Source organism: Agelaius tricolor, unplaced genomic scaffold, assembly GCF_023055355.1.
Source record: "Agelaius tricolor isolate 1412-34295 unplaced genomic scaffold, bAgeTri1.0.p SCAF_22, whole genome shotgun sequence".
Lineage (NCBI taxonomy): Eukaryota > Metazoa > Chordata > Aves > Passeriformes > Icteridae > Agelaius > Agelaius tricolor.
Genome location: NW_027269282.1, coordinates 4,415,976 through 4,436,249, shown reverse-complemented (window position 1 = coordinate 4,436,249; position 20,274 = coordinate 4,415,976). Strand labels below are relative to the sequence as shown.

At 40.2% G+C, this 20,274-nt stretch overlaps 1 protein-coding gene across 4 annotated transcripts in view; it reads right to left on the bottom strand.

The window, feature by feature from the left end:
* ADD3 (adducin 3) overlaps positions 1 to 20,274 on the bottom strand; it is a 92,252-nt gene that overhangs the window by 18,502 nt on the left and 53,476 nt on the right. For 3 of the 4 annotated variants that reach the window (XM_071446013.1, XM_071446011.1, XM_071446014.1), the window contains exon 3: positions 5,847 to 6,067. In XM_071446013.1, the coding sequence (XP_071302114.1) occupies positions 5,847 to 6,038 (192 nt within the window). In that variant the 5' untranslated portion in view covers positions 6,039 to 6,067. Of the gene's footprint in view, positions 1 to 5,846; positions 6,068 to 10,493; positions 10,740 to 20,274 lie in introns of those variants that run through there. The other variant, XM_071446012.1, reaches the window with a different exon arrangement.

Here is a 20,274-nt window from a genome sequence, read left to right as displayed (position 1 = left end):
CTGCATGGGGTGTGGGTCCCTCCCTCGTGTTCTCTTGTGGAGTAAAGCCATACCATACATCCTGCTAAATGGAATGTAAATGAAATGTAATGAATGTAAATGGAATGTACAATGAAATGTAAAATGCTAGACAAAATCAAATTTCAGCTCGTCAGGGGTCTCACGCATTTCTGAGCATAATTAACTGGGATTTTCAGTAAGTGCAGGACTTGGAAGGGTGGGAGCACACTTGGTGAGGATGCACTAGGAGGGATGGCAGAGCTCTTGCAGGGTGTTCTGGATGCACATGCTCCTGCAGCCAAGGAGAAAAGTCACCAGTCATGGCTTTCCAAGGTTTTCCAGGTATTGTTCAATGTGTATCTGGTGGCATTTATATCTAATGAGAAAAAAACACAGTTCAAACTAAGTGGAAAAGAGAAATATGGAAATAGAGTGGAGTGAAGAGAACCCAGTTTTATAGTGAGAAAGAAGGGAAATTCTCACTATGTGCCCTTGTGGTGCAGGACATTGGTGTGAATTTACAGTGCTCATCACAGCTACAGAAATGAATGATAGCTGGGCAGGGGGATTTCTTGGGTCCCCACAGAGATCTAGTGCATGGCCTTGATTTGAGACAATGTTACCCTGACCACAAACTCCCTCTCACTTAAAATGTTGTCACAGCGGACAGGGGATCTTTAAGGGACGTTTTGTAGTATGTCTTCAATGACATATCAAGTTGAGCTCTTGCCTCTGGGTGAACAAAATGCTGCACAGGTTATATGATGAAAGCATGCACCTAAATAAGCCATTGCAGGGGGAGGAGAGTCATGACTTCCCACCAGGATATTGGGAAGATGTCAGAGAAGACAAAAACCAGAGCAGGGAGCTGCAGGGCGAGAGGACTGCCCAGTCAGGAGGTCCTCAGGTGATGCAAAAGGTTGTGTGTCCTTTGTGGCCAAAAGGGTGAGGCTTCTGAAGGATGCAAAAGGCTTTTGAACTTCTGAGAAAAGAGCAGTAAAAGCCGAAACATATGAGAAACTGAAAGGACTTTGATATTTTTAAGAAAATAAACTGCCCCAAAAGGGAGTGGTATTGCAAAAATACTGGATGTTCCCTTGATACAAACTAAAGTAAGCTAAACAACTGTAAAAGTTGGGGGAAAAAATAAATTAAATCATCCTTCATCTCTGTCCTGATGGTTTGAAAATAACATATCCAAGAAAAAAATTCAAGTGTGGGTGGGATTGCTTGTTTTGTGCAGGAGAAAAATCTGCCTGCATGCTGCATGCTAAGGCAGACCTCTGAATAGAAGAGTTGCTAAGCTGTATAGTTATCTCCCCGTGTTTTTTTGGGCAAGACCGGCTAGTGTGGGAGGCAGGGGTGGTTTGCATGTGCAAGGCAGGAAGGGAGGCACACAAAAGAAGTACATTTTTAACCTCAGTACAACCCCCCAAAATTTTTCAGTCTGGATAGTTTCACCTGAGCCTTCCTGCAATGGCAGTACCAAGCCAGAGTGGCCCTGAATTCCCTGCAGAGTCACGGTGGGTTGGTAGACACTCTCTAGATCCAGAATTAAATTAAAGTCAAGTTTGATGGGATCCTGCCAACACAGAGCTCAACTTTAGGAAAAAAACCCCTGAGCTCCAAATAGCTGTGTTTTATATGTAAAAATAGCCAGTGCACATCCAATGGGTCTCAAGAAGCCACACAAAACTTCACTGGTAAATTAAAAACATAAACTGCACATTTAAATTTTAGTAACTGGGCATTTTTATGTTTACATAAAACAGCTGTTCCACTCATTGCTCCAGACACAACTTCTTTTTATATTAGTAAAAATAATGAACATATACATCTATATATATCTATATCTATATATAAAATATATAGATATATATATACATATATATATATGTATCTCATATATAAACACATCTTTTATACAGGAATACATCTTCTCCCATTTCCATCCTCACCTCTAGCTTTCCTTCCAATACACCAATATAAAGGGATGGAAGGTACTCCTCAGAGCAACCTAAGCCCGGACCCTAATTTCCTGTTGGGTTACACACATTGTCCTGCCAGCTCCAGCCTGTAGAAGCTTTTCTGCTGGGTGGATAGTTTCACATGGTCTCACTCCACTGGAAGCAGTGTGACACTGCTGCCTGCCTGCAGAAACACCCAACACCTTCCCTGCTTCACCATGGCTGTGGGGATCTTCTCCCAGTCTGTACCTGGATGTTCACTCAGCTCCTCAGTGCTGAACTGGCTGCTCAGTTTCCATAAACACCATAACTGCACAACCACTGCCCTTTTTTTTTTAAAGTGTTTTAAGAGTTTCTGGTTGCTATGGTGACAGCATCAGAGAAATGCTAGAAGGAAATAAAGGCCAGAAGGACTTGTATAACATAAGTGAAGTAAGGAGTTTGATGGTACAGCAAATATATTTTTGCTCTGTGAAAAACATAGTAACTCTGTGTAACAAGCAACATATGACTGTTTAGCATACAGACAAAACTGTTTTTAATTGCAGAGTTAAGTTGGAAAATATAAAAAGCCCTACAACAACCAACCCATTTTTTCAGATTTTGGATATATTATAGGGCAATTATCTTGAACCCAATAAGCAATAAAACTAGTCCACTGTATAAATGTAGTACCTTTCTTTAAAAATAACAACATGCTACCCAAATCCTCTGAAACTGAAGATGTTACTAAAATAAACCTAAATGGCTTCATGCTAAAATTGGCCAGCAGTACTTCTGGATGCTATCACACTGCTCAGGCCTAGCTGATTTTAATTTCTTTCCACTTTTCTAACAGACACAGAAGAGCAAACATGTTCAGTTTATCAGATTCTCCAGGCTATCAGATGCTCAGGGGCTACATGCAGCATTAGGCAAACACATCTGAGAGCTCACTGATAATGTCAGGACATTCTCCATGGGCAATGGTCAGAAAACAACTATGATTTGTTTAAGGTTTAATAAGAACAGACTCCAAGACATTAGCAAACATCAGAGGTAATGGAAATAGCTTTTCAGTAGCTTTTAAATTATTTAATTTAGGAAAGGGAAATTGCACATCAGAGAGGAGTATTCAGATTGCACACTAGTAAGGGCACCAAACAGTACATCAGAGAGATGCAGCAGCTTGATGTCTGAAGGTGTCTGGTCAGGCCTGTAGCCCTTACAAAAACATGCACTGAGTAAAATATACTGTGGTTCCTGAAATATATCCTCTAATTTATTTTCTTGCTAAAGGATTTAGATTTTCCTACTTGAAAGAAATAAATAAATAAAGCTTGTTAATATAACCAGATTAAATTAGTACCTAAGCTTCCTACTATGTGACAATGATTAACCCTTTAGTTTTGCACCTCTGCTCACAGAAAATGCATCTCCAGAGCTCACCTCAATATATCACCACCACAACAAGCTTGTGTACTTTTAAGACAGCTGCTATCCTTGCTAGATACACTTCACATTTACTAATACTTGCCAGAAGAGGCAATTGACTATTTCTTTGATCTGAATGCATTTATCAAGGCTTGGTGAAGATGTGCATTTATATATGTAAGACTGGGTGAAGATTCACCAGCAAAACAAGCTCTTCCTTAAACTGCATCTCATAATTTCTCTTCTTCTATACACCTTACAACTATATCTCATAATTTCTCCTCTTCTAAACACCTTACAACTATATCTCATAATTTCTCCTCTTTTAAACACTCTACAACTATATTCTCTCTGTCAAGTGGAATAATCCAGAAAAGCAACAAAGTTCCATGAAAATATCTAACACAATGTAATTCTGCAGCTATAGAACAAAACCACTATGGACTATGCTCATCAATTCACTCCTGAACCTGTGCTACACAGACTGGTAACAGGAACAATACTTTCTGGCCATTGTGTGATAAATTTTAAATTCAAGAGAACAAGGCAAAGGTTTTCAGTCCTGAGTCCCAGGGACAGTATGGCACTCAGCAGCTGGAGCCTGGAGCCTGGCACACTGCACCTTCCACCCCAAATAAATGCTGAAATTCTCTTGATGGACATTTGCTCATAGATACCAAAAAATGCTTTCATTTCCTTGCGTGAGAAATCACTGCACAGTTCCTCTAAATTTTCTGTATCAGGAAAAGGGAGGATAAAAGGAGATACTTGAGGGGAAGTGGGAGCTCAGACAACTCCTCTTCGTGCCTGATCCCACACTCAGCTCCCACGTTCCCATTTCTCTCTAAGCCAAGCAGGCAGCAGGCCCCTGGCTTATTTGGACAACTGTTCCCTTACACAACAAAAACTTGCAACTTATTGGCAGCTCTGAACAGTCACTTTCCAAAAAGTGCTGGGCTCAGCTTCTCTTGCAGCAGGACACTGACAGCAGCCCAGCAGCTCTCTGTCCTGCAGCCTTCTGTTAAAACAGCAGCCTAAACTCAGGGGTTCATACCCCTCTTCACACCCCTTCCTAAAATCTGCATGCTGACACTCCATCTACCAAAAAAAACACCACAGAGGCTGCAGCAAAGGGACTTCAATTACATCTGGCAGACTTGGCAAAAGATGCCACAAAATGTTAATGAAATAGTTACACTCATCAGATTCAATACTGTCATCAAAAGGACCAAAAAACCACCATCACGTACAAAACCAAATGATCTCTCCAACTTATTTTTATCTCTTAGGCTAAAGATGTAGTCTTTCTGTGAGTCCTGGCTACTCATAATGTGAATATTTTAACAGGAATGAGTAGATTCTGATCACATTTTACAATTGAGTATTTAACATAAAATGATCATAATTAAAACATTATGCAGTACCTCCTTAGAGTATTTTCCTTATAAAAGAGCCTGGCTGCAAACCCAAGCTTGCACAAATTGACTTGAAAAATAATAAATTCCTTAGTCAACAGGTTCATGTTATACTCAAAGCAACACACGGATCCAAGAGACACTCCAGGACAACACTTTAGCAAACAATCCTGTTATTCATGGATGACTATAATAGGGTGATTACTAACAGCTGTTTGCAATCTCTTTACATATGGAAAAGCTTCAAAAAAAATTACAGAAGCACCCCAATTTACAGAGGAACTGAAGACAGAAGGATCTGTAAAGCTGCTTAGCCCCTTCCCAGTCCCATTATCCTCAACACTGGCATTACACATGGATACCCCTAAAGGATCATTCCACAGGCCTTACTCACTGCCTATGGCTTCAAAATACTCAAAGCAACAGCATTACTTTCCAATGTATTCATCAGGTTAAACTCAAAGAATACAGGTATTAAAATATAAATTAAAACTACTACAAAAGTGGTTCAATAGATTGAATAGTTTTATATGTAGTCTACACAAGTACTGAACTTATACAACCAGTAGATGAGCATTAATGTGGCTAAGTAGGGGTATGATCACCCTCAAGGACATAAAAAGAACATAGTCTAGCTTTTAAATAAACTTAACCCAATTATAAATGTTAATTAAAGCATTCCTGATGCAAATGATAGGTTAATATTCAAACCCAGAAAGCAGAACACCACGTAATGCCCTAATTTGTTCCTATTTGACCAGTGACTCCTTCGCTCTCTTCCCCGTCCCTAAGTTTTAATTAGGAACCCTGCAGCCAGCCACATCTTTCTGTAACAGTGCAATGAACCATAAGAATATAAAAGTATCAGAGGAAAAAAACAACACTATAAAGGCTGCTTGTCCACAGACAAAACACCACACCAACAAAATGCTCGATAATCTGTTTAGCGACTTTTCTTGGAAGATGGTCCAGAGATATTCCAGCTAGCTATGACACAGATTTCTTTTTTTACAACACCCTTTCCATTTTACTCCCCACTTGTGGCACTCACAGGGCTCTGCAGTATCTGGGTGACCCTCTTCCTCTGCTCCATCATATTGAAGTCCTGTCTGAGGTCGGGGGACATGTTCCTCTCCCGGATGTACTCTGGGTCATTCTCATTGATGCGATCGAAGTACCGCTCCTTGTGAGGCATCGTGGCAGGGGGAGGAGTGGTGATCACCTGGCTGGCATCAGCACTCATGCTTCAACACTGTGCAGGGAAGGCTTCCCCTGAAACAAAAGGAAAGCAGGGAAAAGTGTTAGTTCAAAGGAGGTCAGTGCATGGAACTTCCAGGTCTGGACACAACTAATGTCCCTTTGCATCTCTGCAGATCATCTAAAATGAAAGGAGAACAAGTGAGTAACTATGACAATCAGAAAATTTAGGAAAGATTCTAGAAAAATGGTTAAAAACCATTAGTAAGTTCTCTGATAGTGTACAATCATCTTTATTTGAGGTAAAATAAAAACCAAAAAGCATACAATTAGGAGTGACATTTGAAATGACCATTGAACATTTTATGACAAACTTTTGTCTGTAATTTTGCACTACACTAACACCTCCCAAAGTTTTTGTACATCTCTCCTTCCTGAGCTATTCAAGCAAACACCCAGAAGAGAAGGCCTGTTTAATATCTGCCCAGAGCTCATCTCCCAGCTTGAATGAAGAAATTCCTCAATTACAGCACTTTCAAAGCATCTCATAACCACAGCTTAAAGATAATGCTTCAGGACTCAAGGACCACCAGGGAATTTCCACTGAGCTCCAGCTGGTGCCTGCTCTTTCACAAAGCACTTGGAGACATTGAGGGAACTGCAGAGGTTGTATGTTGGCTTACACAGCACTGAGGCCACATCCATAACAAACAGCTGAGCTTTAGTTTTTCTCCTTTTGTGTGCAATTGTATGCAAAGACTCTCACTGAAGCTCATTAGATTAGGAAAAGAAAAAAAAACAAACCAATAAAAATACTTTCATGTCTTGGTAGAAAGCTTAAAAATCTCATTAAGAAACCTGATAAGCATTTGTAAACACAAACAAAACTGGATCAAAAGGAAAGAAGCAGACACCTGAATTTTCATACAAAGAATCAGGCTCAAAAGCACACTCAGGAACACCATTCCTCAAAAGCTACTGAAGAGGGACACTTTCTCAGGTTTGAGGAACAAAGAGAAGCAGGATTTGAAGGACGAGATAAGTTTATTATGAAAATACATTTTAACATGCAAATATCTACAGTCAATAATACATTTAGTATAAAAATATTTGCATGAAAAAAATATTTGGTATGTAAATTCAAATCTTCAGAGGAAAAAAGCCCAAGTCAAGCAGCGTTCAACAGCGTGGTTTGACATTCTGGTATCAGTGGATCAAAGTGTCCTTGCTCTGTGGCACAGTTCACCCACCCTTGTTTGTGTCACTGCAATTACCATTTGGGGTGTTCTGTGAACAGTGAGCCAACGTGGAGCATCCAGACTGCCTCCACTGTAATCTCAAATATTTCCCAGGTGGAACACTGGGAACCCCTGTCAAAACCAGCTTCAGCAGCCCAAGCCCTCCTCCTGCCTGCAGCAAGTCCTTTCAGTCCTTGTGACACCCTCTGCTGCTCAGCCACACCATGACCCAGGCTGGCAGGAGGATGCAAACTGGTTTTCAGCCAGTTTCCCACACTGTTCCCACATGGCTTTGCTGACAGTGCAAGGGAGAGCACAAGGATGAAATCCTGAGGCACTGCAGCCCTGTAACCAAGTATGAAACCCCAGACAGGAACCACCAACAGAGCTGGGAAAGCATTAGCAGGTAAGAGCCAAGAAAACTATGCCTATGACTTTCTTGTCTACTACAGATTATGATAAAATTTGGGATTGAGATAAAACACAACAGTTCCTATAGGTTTAATTTGGTTTGCCCTTCCTGCCTTTTTTTTTTCCACAGAGAGAGAGAAAAAGAAAACATCATCTGGGATGCAACATTATCCAGCTGCACACACAGAGCTCCCAGGAGGTACCTGGCATGCTGGATGAACATACCATGTTCTGGGATGTATAATTCACATCCTGGAGACAAGCTCCATGAACTCTGATGGCTTCATTCCAGAGGCTGAGGAAACACATTGGTGAGTTCTGCATGTGCTGCTCGGGTGCAGTAGGAGTTCATTCAGCATTTGCTGACTGACCTCTGGAAAGCCTGGGATGTGGGATCAGTTTGGGGATGCTGGGGAGAAAATGGGGTTTGCTTCAAGGAAGTGAGAGTTTGGGAAAAATCTGGTAGAAGTATGAAAGGAGCTTAAGTTTTTCTAAAGAATTAACTCTTGGGATGGTGTCTGGGGATCTGACCACCACTCAGCTCAGGAAAAAAACCCTTATAAATATAATTGTGTATTATGTCTCTGCTCCACTGCCCTGTGTGTACCTTCTCTCTCACCCTTGCCCAAAATGGCGAGGTTTAAGAAGAAAAAGAAAAAAAGCATCAGGAGAAAACATAAGACCATGAGATCACTGGCTAAATGCCACAAGGTAAGAAAAACTTGAGACCAGACCTGTCAGCCTTCACTGCTCTCCATCTGTGTTGGGATAAGAACCTCCATCTGAGCCAGAACAGACACCTCCCATCACCTGCAGGTAACTAAAAGCAGTCTAGAAAGCCAGATAGGAAGAACCTTGCTTGAACTGGTGACCAGCTGTGACTCCTGCTCTTTTCCTCCTTCCCTGGAGTTGTCTTATCTGACCATTTATTTCCCTAAAACCTGACCTGTTAACCCCAAGTAGGAGACTTGCTCAGCTGCTGATCAACTCAGTTGGCTGGATCAACTACATGCATGTCTGAACTTCAAAACACATTTATTGTTATTATTATAGGTTTATAGGACATAATTAGTTCAAGTCCATTACTTTACAATTCATTCTTACAGTGACAGAAAAGCCCATTCATCTGTAAAAATGGCACAAATGTGACTGGCAATACCCAAAATCCACGAAAGAGATTTTTCTAATTGCCTTGGACTTTAGTTTTTCCTCTTTCCTTTCAGCCTGGTTTGTTACCTCTAGCCATTAAGATTACAACACTGAAGTCCTTGTAGTACAAAACCCCTCCATTATTGAACATAATATGGGTGTTGGGTCCAGTTGTTCTTATTAGGTCTGGTTCAATGCCCGCTCTGTTGGGTCCAGGCTGACTCTCATATAACCCCTACTGTTTCCTGGAAAATTTTCAAACAAATCAACCATTCTTTTATTATTTATTTGCATCTTCTACTGATTTTTTTTAAAGAAAGAGGATATTTGTTAAAAATGCCATCAGCTTTAGGGGACCAAAAAATTAGTATCTCCTTCTCAGCATAGAACCAGCATTAAGATAAAAGTATTTACAGGAAATCCAGATCTCAATAGCTATGAATTGTGATAGAGGATCCTCTCCCCCACCTTTTTTTTTTCTTTTTTTTTTTTAGATTTTTTTTTTTTTTTAGGTTGTGTGTGTGTGATACTTGTGCCTAGAGAAGAAATCAGCTTTGCTGCAAGACTACCTTTGGCTACCCCCTCCAATGCTGTTTATGAATTAAAGAAAGTGAGATACCACCTTCCTGAACAGTACTAGCTAACATTTCTTATGCATGCTCCAGAGCGGTTGCAGAGACTGAGGCACAGGTAGAAATGAGAGACCCTATAGCAACAAGACACTGTATCTAGACTGCTCAGAACAGAGAAACATACACAGAAATCAAATATAAACTCAGATCTGATTCTATCCTGGTGAGAGCCATCACTCCTGGCCTGCTGAGGCACACATTTTAGCCCACATTTTGACCTAACATGCACATGCTGACATGCTAAAAAGAGATTCAAAGTTAAAGAAGAGCCCACACTTGGGCTCACGGTTTTCCCACACTTGGTTCAACTGCTCCAATGTCGGGCCTAACTAAGAACTGAAATTCAGAATGGATAAATTTTTGTTGCACAGAATCCTCATCTCAGCTGAAAACATTTGTAAGGACCTGTAAAACAAAAAGGCTCACAAGGTCTTGCTACAACGTAACTTGTTAATCTAACACCACTTCCCCCTCCGAGCTCTGCCCTCCTGGCTCATGCTGAACTGAATTCTGATACAAAAGAAAACAGGTCGCGTCCTCCAGTGCTTTGATGCCTTATATAGCTCATGGGTTTGGCTTCCATATCCTGTTCTGTATTTTATACCCGTAACTGGGCTACACAGAGAAAGTAGAACATACCCCCTCTGCCAGGAAGCTGTTTATCTCTCTACTTAGGAGTTAGTCTCATTTAATGAGAGCTTCAATTTTTTTCCAGGAACTTGGAACTGTTGATTTTAGGTTGCAACATTACATCCTGAGCATCCCCATCTGACACTTTGTAAAACCTAAGTAACCTAATTATTGCTTTTGTTGCAATAATTATTTTCAATGTCAAATCACAAAAATAATAATGAGGTCAGAGAAAAAAGAAGTACTAAAGTAAAAAAGAAAGTGCAGGAGACCAAATGCGAGGAAAATTTATATTGAGAAAGAACCCCCCAAGAAGCACTGACTTGATATATTTATATCTTTCATAATGCACTGAATGTATATAAAAATAAATACCACCAGACAGAATAACAGTGAAAGGACCAAATTATTAGATCACCTAGCAACGGAACATTAACCTACCTTTTATGCTGATCTTTTCTGGCTGGGTTCAGACATCTCCATTTTATCTATGCAGTGCAATCCATCTTACTGAGAGCTCCCAGCACTGCAAGCCAGCAGTGTGTGCACAGCATCATTAACTGCTGTGGCTGATTTGGGGTCCGAGCACTCGGGCTGGGCCAGCCCTCATCGGAGCAGCTCCTCTCAGGAGCACGTTGAGCTGTTCTGCTCCTGCGATTCCTCGCCTGCTTGTTTTTAAGGAACAGTCTGCTCTCTCTCCCCCCCACCCCCCCTCCAATATCTTGTCTGCCAGGAGACTTGTTGGAAGCAAACTGGGCGTCTCTTGATCTCAGTTCCAGCCTCCCCATGAAACAGGTTCCAGTCTGAATCAAAGACTTGGCTTTAGCAAACACCGTCAGCTACCTACGTCAGCTGGCAGCAGCACACACACTTCAGGAATATGGGGGAACGGTTGAGAGGGATGGGGAAATATGTAGGAGAATGTGGACTGACAAGAGGGTCACCAATGTTATTTTTTGGCACTAGAAAGTTAACTGTTCATCCTCCCTCCTACATATTTTAGTAATGACACACAAATTAATAACTGCAACTCTTTCAAGGCAAAAAAAAATGGGGTAAGCACCTCAAAATTAAATTAATTCTGAAATTCAACTGATGGGGACTTCAAATACCATAAATACCTGAGTTGAAAGATTTTATTTATTTTTTTTAAATCTTGCAATGGATTTGTGATTTTCTTACTTTACACATTGTTCAGGTGAGTAAGATGTGTGTTCAGATGTATTTCCTAAACTCAATTTGTGGAACTGGAAATAACTAGATAGGTAGCATTTGTTCAAAATTTTATTAACTGATTTTACTAATACACAGGAATTCCTTACACTAGCACTCAAGCCAAACTACACCCTTAAATTGACACAAATTAATTTGCATTTAAAAATAGCCATATCTCCTCCCAGCCTGCCTAGCCATTCAATCTTTTCCCCTTTATCACATCTTCAGATTCATACCAGCAAATGATTGTAAGGGTTTTTTTAGTTGTTTTCTTTTTTTTTTTTTTAATGGATTAATTTTCAGCTGTATCAGTTACCCTGCCAGTTAGCTGCATATCTACACAAATGTTTGTTCTGAAATAAAGATAATGATGATACAGGAGTGTCAAACACCATTTCTTCCAGTAGCAATGCAGCCATAAACAATTTGTCATACTACAGCCCAAACTGGTTACTAATCAAATAGTCTAATCCAGCACTGCATATTTAAGCCTCCCTGCTTTTTAACAGAGCAAGGTAATAAAATGATCATCTCTTCAGACACCACATTAAAGAGACTGTATGGCATCATGATATTTTTTTTTCCTAAGAAATAAACACTTGAGTGCATTTGAACCTTGTTTTTGTGTTGCTGTGCTAAATCTAAAGCATTATTTTTTTCCCAGTTACATCATGCAATGGTAAAGTCAACACAAATAGTCAAGCTGTGCAACTCACTCTTTACTCAGTGTAAACTGGAACTGAGCCAGACACACTTTATTGTCAAGAAGTGAGAACTAAGTGGGTCGCTGACAGCCACACAGAACATGAGAATTTGAGGCCTGTAGCTTTACCTTTAACTGCAGGGGTGATGTTTTTTCTCTGTTAAGGAAGGTTCCTTATAATGCATTCAGCCTGCAGCAGGTGCAGCCTGCACCTCCACATTTGCAGCCTGGCTTGCCAACATTTTTCAGCACAAGTGAGGAAAAAACTTCCGGAGCCCAGAATGCTGGTTTGATGTATCCAATATGCTCTACCACATGGCCATAAATGCTATTTGCATGTGTGGAGTCTCATAAATGAACTTGCATGCTTAACCCTGTAGACCCAAACTATTTCCTTCACTGCTGCATCAGTTTTTCATGTAAAAAAAGGGAGGGAACCCTTGATAAGCAAATTATCCAGTCACCCTTTTCTGAGAGTCAGTATGATAAAAGACAAAACCAGTCTCAAAAGCATAACCCTGGGAGCTCAGCTCCCTCTGCCCACGTGGAACCTCTTGTGCCAAGGAAAGGCAGTACATAACCAGGATGTTGCCATCACTGCATTGCATGACACCTGAGCAATCAGCAGTGCAATCGTTTTCTTGCTCTGCTCCATGAAGTGTTTTCTTTTTTTACACAAAAACTGTTAAGATTGCGCAGACATTATGAACATTTTGAGATTATCATGTTCTGTAGACAAAACACGCAAGTCAGAACAAACCCAGTCACACATGCAAACTAGTTACAGAAAAGCAGCAGAAGAGGAATACAGTTTGTTGGTGAAACAATTCACATAGGTGACAATGAAAAGCACTTTATTTTTAAAGACTCACCCCTGCTTATCTACATAATCACTTGTACTTAAGTCACCTAAAAATATTTCACGAGTTAGCAGACAACAGAGCGCTAAATTAAAAGATTACATTCTGGTAGCACTTATCCGTATTAAGCTGTGAAAGTAGGCACACACACACAGCCCACACACAGAGACAATGGCTGAACAATGTCCCTGTGTCACCTGGAATACATGAAACCTGGGTTCCTCCACAGTATAAAATAAGAACTTCTCTGTGAAAAGAAAACTTTACTGGAAAAGCTGATGGCAGTCCCAGCCTTCCATATTTTGCAATGCTCTTCCTCTCTCCCTCTCCTGCAAAGTCTCCTGCTTCCTCTGGTGACTTTTTTATTGGGCTGTCCCTGACCTGCACAGATGCAGGGGAAAAAAATTCTACTTTATATACAGATCTACATAAGGTTATGGAGTAGAAGAAAGAAGTCTGTTATGTAAATACTTTTTTTGAAATCCATTGATTCACATTAACCTGGATAGAGCCATTTGGAGTAACAAGGACTACTCCCAGCAACCCGCAGGAGCTCTCCTGGGTCACTGGTACAATGTGTGACACTGGAGAACAGGGAAACCTCTTATCAGTTCCAGGGCACATGAAAAGTCTTTGTGATTTATGGCAGTTTGATTATCCTGAGAAATGTCATGGCCAAAGCAGCTGCCCCCTGGGTTTAGCTGGAGAGTCAGAGGCTGCGACAGTGGGCAATCCAGATGATCGACATGAGGCAACTGCTGGATTTTACAAATACTTACACCAACAACCAATTTTGTGTATGGTAGCACACAGCTACACCTTTTTATAGCCCAAACCCCTGGAGTTCCTCTCTCTTCACATCAAATCCTGACCTTTAGCAACACTGACAGCTCAGTGTAGACCCCATTTAACACCACCACCGTGCACTGACCATACAGAATTGCAGCACTGCGCCCTCCATAACTCACAAGTGAGCACTGGGAAACCTGGCCAACAGCTAATCTCAGTAGGACAATTGTAACTGGAAACTTGAAGAAAAGATGAGATTGTGCCAGGTCTTCGATCATACAGTCTTCAGGACAAATTGTATCTTTATTAATATTATGCACCACACCCTGCACAACTCTCCCCAGTTCATCTTGGGATCTCTGAATCACTCTGCCATAAATTTTATATGAAGAGCAATAACATAAGTCACATTAATACACCAATATCAATTTGACTATGTCAAAATAAACTGGCTAGCCTTGCAAAAAGGAATTTTAACATTTTACTGACTTACACATCATTCTCACATTTAATAGAAAACAAGAGCATTTCAACAAGCTGATTTATGATAGCTGTAATTAAAAACTCAAAATATATTAGATAAAATGACAAAACTACATATATTGATTTCACATAAGAAGAAGAGGCTTAGTGTAAATGTTATGGTTGCCTTAAGGTATTTAACTATCATTTACAAATAGTAATTTTAGGGATTGATAAAAGTGTGAGACAAATGATGCCAGCCAAGCCCAGGCCTAACTGTACAGCAGGCACATTGCCACTGACTGGCCATGAGCAAGGGGAAAAACCTTAGGCATTGTGAGAAAAGAGCTATACCCCTTCCTCTAGCAAATCCTTAAAAAAGGCAAGCTCAAATTGAGGTGTAGAGGGAAGGCTCTGTTAATAGGACTAACAGCTTATATCAGCCATGAGACGGCACAAGGCACAAAAAACTGTAAATCTCTATTCACAGATTATGCTGAGAGTGTCTCTTCTCACCCCATTCAAGGCTCCAAGACTTTCTTTTTTCTCCATTACCAAAATTAGTCTTGCTTTAGCATATGGGACATTTTTTCCCCTCCTTCGTCCATTTACAAACAAATGTTTGTGACTGTCAAAACATAACAAGGGAAAAGTGAACAAACACACAGAATTTGATGGAGGTTATAGTTGCATCCCTAATACATAAAAAATTGTCATCTTTAGAGGACTTAAGTTACACATACCTTATGCTACAATTTTTCATGTTTTCCTGACTGCCTTGAGACAATCCTGCCCCTCCCAGAGCACATGTTTCAGTCCCCCACCTCTGAAAATACCATTCCCTAATTGTGCTAAGCACATCTCTCCATGAAGCTTGAGTCTACAGTGGTTACACAAAGGCAGGAGGGTTAAAAATAATCTGGGGGAGGAGAGCAGGGGAAAGCATGGAGCAGAGCAGGGTCACAAGGACCTGCCTGACCTACTCAAAAGTTCAAAAGGCAACTACTTTATTAGCTATGTTCACAGCATGTTGCTTTTATTATCCTTCCCAGGGAAATCCCTAGGATTTACAGTAGTGAGAAACACTTTTTCTGTGTATAGTCACATGGTTAGTACCGTCTTCAGCTTGCTTGAAAATAATTAACCCACCCCAACAAACTACACAACTAGCATATGCAGAAAGTTTCACATGCATTCAAAGTTTAACCTATACAAATATGCACATCAATCTCAATTGACTTGGCCTGAATTTGACCTCCTTCTTGTGTCTGCCACCTTTTGCTCACGGTATTAGAAAAGCAAATTGAATTTAGAGAGCCAAAGATCTTCTACACCTTCAGGAATGGAAAACTATTCCCCTGAATTTCAAGCAAGCCCAGCTGATGGCAGAGGGTCACTTTGGACTTAACCACAGCACTGAACAGAGAAGCAGATGTGCCCAGAGCAGCAGCCAGCACATCTCTGAACAAGTGCTGAGGATTTACTAGCAAAAGCTTTGGTAAGACAAACAGTGAGGGGTAGGGTGAGTCAGCATCAAGCCCAGTAGTAAGAGCAGTATTTTAAAAGTCAAAAGCAGAATACATAAATATTTCATAATTAGGTTACTATTATTTTCCAGCACAAGCAAGCAATTATGTACTGTTATCCCATAATTCTCCTCCTCCATCATCACTTGTAAGCCCTGAAAACTTGGATAAAATAAAAGACACTCCACAGCAAACTACTCTGGTACTACAGAGCATGGATGCATGCTGGCATGCTACACAAAACCATGGGGACTTGCACACATCCGTGATTGTTCTTAGAATGGAACACCAGCTGACACTGAACACTTGTCCTAGAGACTCAAACCATCCTCTCCTCTGATCTCAGTTGCATGAAGCATGAATATTTCATGTCTAAAGAGGAGATGGTCCAATGTACTGGGAACAGAACTTCCCAGCAGCCAAGGTGGCTCAAGCAACCATCCACCCCAGACTGCTTCAGAAGACACTCGCTTTATACTACAGCATTATCATGCAAGTGAAGAATGAAGAAAATCTTCCTGGTTTCTCCTCTAACTTGAAGAAGCTGCAGCACCAGTAACTCAGAATTCCAGTTCCAAAGACTGTGATAATTTTGAAGGCACTTGCAGCCTTTGATCATGCAGCACTAGAGACTCTCCCTCAAATCCTTCCCCAAACAATTCTTCCAATTTTGCCTTCTACTGGTTTTTTTTTATTTGTAATTTCAAGAATATTCTGAAGCCAACAAATGTATTAGATGGATCTGTCTTCTTGTTAACTAAATACTCAAGAGTAATTATATTTGAATTTCCAAAGCTCATGAGTAAACCTGGCCTGAAAATGCTATTGGCTTGTTTGCAAATAAACCTGTGTATGTTTATACTGGGCAGCAGTATCTGACACCTTACCCATGGGCTGAAGTTCAGAGCCTGAAATGTAGAGGTAAATTCTTCTCACAACTCTAACATTAAGAATTAAAGGCAACAAATTTAAAAGTCAATTAGTGATTTTTAGAAAAATGACATTATGTTCTGAGCTTTGGTGATGCTTTTTTCCCCTCAATATTTGAATAACTGATGGAAATGATCCTAGGTAAACAGCATTTCACCTTACACCATAAGAAAATTATTTATGATACAAAAAAATGTCTGAGGCTATGGAGAGTCCATCTACTTGATGAATAAAGGTAAATAACATCTTTTCTAGGTTTTTCAGGGGTTTTTTCACTTTTGTGTTGGGTGCTTCCTGAGTTTTTTAATAAACATCTGTAAAAACCTAACACTGTTCAAAGAATTAAAGATCTCCATGCAAGAACATGCCCAAAAAATACCACAAAACTTGATTAACACAGTGCTGAATAGTAGGTGATTAGATGCTTGTCAAGGGCTCCTTCCTGACAGCTCTCACAGATGTGCTGGAATGCTGTGGAGGACAGCACTGACCCAGGGCAGCCAGAGCTCTGCCTTAACCACAGTGGGGATAAGGAGGAACCACATCGTTTTTTTGAAATAATTTCTTAATCCAAAGAGGGAAAAAGGAATCTGCAGGACTGATCTGGTCTCAGGAGTTTGATGTCAAAGGTTTCTGGAAGAACAGGAGTAGGTGCTACTTTTAGAGTTGGGCAGTACTTAAATTTATTTTTTTCCTATAAGATGTGTTCCTCTAACTTGCTAATTTATTGCAGCATTTTGGGCAGGGAGATAGCTGGATTGCTATTTTTATTTTAATTACTGAGTGATGCTTCCAGTGTGCATTGAAACAAGCATGTAAGATACCATTTGGGGGTTGCTGTGGGTTTATAATTTTGTTCTTTTTAATTCTCTGGCAAATTGCTCAGGAATTTTGATTTTGGCCTGCCTCATCAGTACATGTTCTCTCTCTGTGATAAATTATCAAAACTAATCAAAGTTTGTACTGAAAAGCTTTCAGTATGATGTGATGAAAGCATGCAAAGTTTTGTGTTATAAGAACAGACTTTTTCTTGAGACTTCTGGCTTTAAACTCAGGAAAGTGGAATTCATAATGAGAAACACTCCTACCTGGCACACAACCCCAGTCCCTCAGAGAGTGCAATTATACAATTATGCTGGATGAAACTTGAAGAAAGGTTTTCATTACATCTATCCTGTGTTCGTTTTCATGTCATATTTAACATGTTGTTTGTGTGATACTGGACTGGGAGAGCAGTGGTTTCTAGAAGACTAAAATGGATGGTTTATTTTTTTGAAGTTATTTTTAACTGTCACATTTATGAGGCACTGGATATGAAGCCTTTAATAATTATACATCTGATATATAAATAGCAAAACATGAGAAATAAGTAAACAAACAAAGCCATCCCTTCCTGGCCACTCTTGGCATGGTGCAGGAGGTTGTGGTCATGCCTGGCTATCCAAAAGTAAATCAGCAGCCATCCTGAGCTAACAGCACATTCCACCTTTTCATTCTCTGTTAGAAACTGTCTCCCACAACAATAAGTTCTCCAAGTTGGCTGTTTCATTCTTTTATCCACAAAAAGTAAGTGCTGCCTTGTGTAATTATGACAGCACCTTCACAAGTACAGAAACACAATGCCTTAATGTTACTTGTCTGTTTAAGATTGCAATATTTTATACACTTAAAAGGTTTCTGCCCTTTTTCAGGAAAGTATGTTTTAGTCTTTAAAACTGAGAATTTTAATTATCTCTTGATTCTGCAAACTTGTGATTGGGTTCAGTTAATTATCTACATTAACCTGGATTTTCTTTTAGTCGGTGCCCTATAATCAGATGGACTGAGCAACTTGTGCTTCAGGTACTGAGGATGCTGCTCAGCATCAAAATCCTCCATCTTTAACCAGATATCAGCCTCTGTAAAGCACAAGCAAATGATGTTTTTACCTTTGTACCAAGTTTGGCTTAAAGTAAGCAACAGGCTCAAAAGTTAAGTGGCAGGAATGAATACATGCACAGCATGATGAGGTATGATCTCACTTTCATAGAGCAGGTGAACAAGCAGTACCTGGACCTCTCCTGACCTGCAGCATGAGCCCAGACACAGATGCAGTCATTTAAAATAATCTCCCATGATAATTAAGCTGAAGTTGTGAACAAGCATCATTTAGCAAACATAGACTATCAAAGGGGAACCTGGATATAGAAGAGTCAATAATTTTCCTTCTTCTTAATAAGTAGTGTTTGTGCCCAAGTTGGGAGTACTTCTGAAACACGAACAAAGCAACAGGTATGTTTGGAAATTTAAATCTGCAGGTTAAATTTAAAAACATCATGTACCCTCATAGTATACTAAAGGCTAGCCAGTGTTAAAACTGCTATCTATAAAATAGCATAAATTCATTGTTCTGAGAGGAGACCAGCATTAAAAATTTTCCAGGTGCCAGTGAGCAATAACCCAAGTTAATTTTACCTGAGCAATAAAAGCACTTGACAAAAATGAGAAATGTACTAGTAGGGGTTGATTTTTTTTTTTGGTGCCCTCCTTCCATTTCCAATTGCATCATTACCACTAACAGAAAGATAAGTCAATTCAAATAATGACACTCAAGTGATCCCATCTGAAAAAAAAAAAAGAAAAAAGAACCACATTTTCATTTCTTGCATCTCATCTGACCTCCTCAGTACAACCATGAAAAAGACAAGGGGGGGGGAAGGAGGAAAAACAAAAGACCAAACCAAAAATCTGAACAAATTGCTGCAGAGGCTCAGAATATCAGTTAAGAAATATAGCTGCTCTGAAACATTTCAAGAGAATATAAAAGGGCCTCTACAATAGTATAACCTTTGCCTCTGTCTGCCAGCATCACAGTTTACACGGTTTCCATGGAAACCCTCTGCAAACATACGAATGTGTTTGTTGCGTTAGATGTCGAACAGAAAATCCTTTGTGGCAACTCTGGAGGGCCATGGCCAGTGCCAACCTCCCAGAGGAATAATGCCCTTCACTATGCCTTGCCCAGCAGGCTCATGACACACTCGCTCACACGGCACAGCTGCTGCCACCGCTTGTTTTTCCCCAACTGATAAAAAAAGAAAAAAAAACAAACTCAAAGAAATATGTGCACATCATAACTATCAAATATTTCCTCCTTCATGGAGAGCCTGTTTTGCCTTCACCAACCTGACAGCAAAGTCTTTGGTTCTGGACTCTCAGATGCAATGCAGGAACTGTTCAGTGAGGACTGACTGGGAGGCTTCCAGCAGGGCATTGGGAATACATTTGCATATTGAGTAGATAGCTACCCAGGAAGGAGATGCCACAATTCTTCATTATTATGTGCTTTGAGAAAAACACATTAAAAAATACACATAAAACCTGAGCATTCAATAGGTACACCCGTCCAAAATACAAAACTAGTTTCATCACCTTGTTATTTCTCATCATGGGAAGACCAGCTGACCTACAAATAACTCACTGGATGGGCTCCTCTTTCAGCCCTGGAGGCAGGAAAATTCTAGCCAAGAAAGGGAAGTGTCATCAGGAGGGGTGGTTTCTTTTTTTTTTTCGTTGTTAGGGGTATGTGTGTAAGTGAAAGCTGAGGAACTAAAAAACTGGTTTCTGCTTTACAAAAGAGGAGTATTGCTACAGGCAAACATCTGGCTGTTGTGTGCCTTCTGGATTTTCTAAAAATTCATGTCCACTCTCCAGCTGTACATGTTTTACCAGCATTAAAATATGAGTGCTTCTAATAA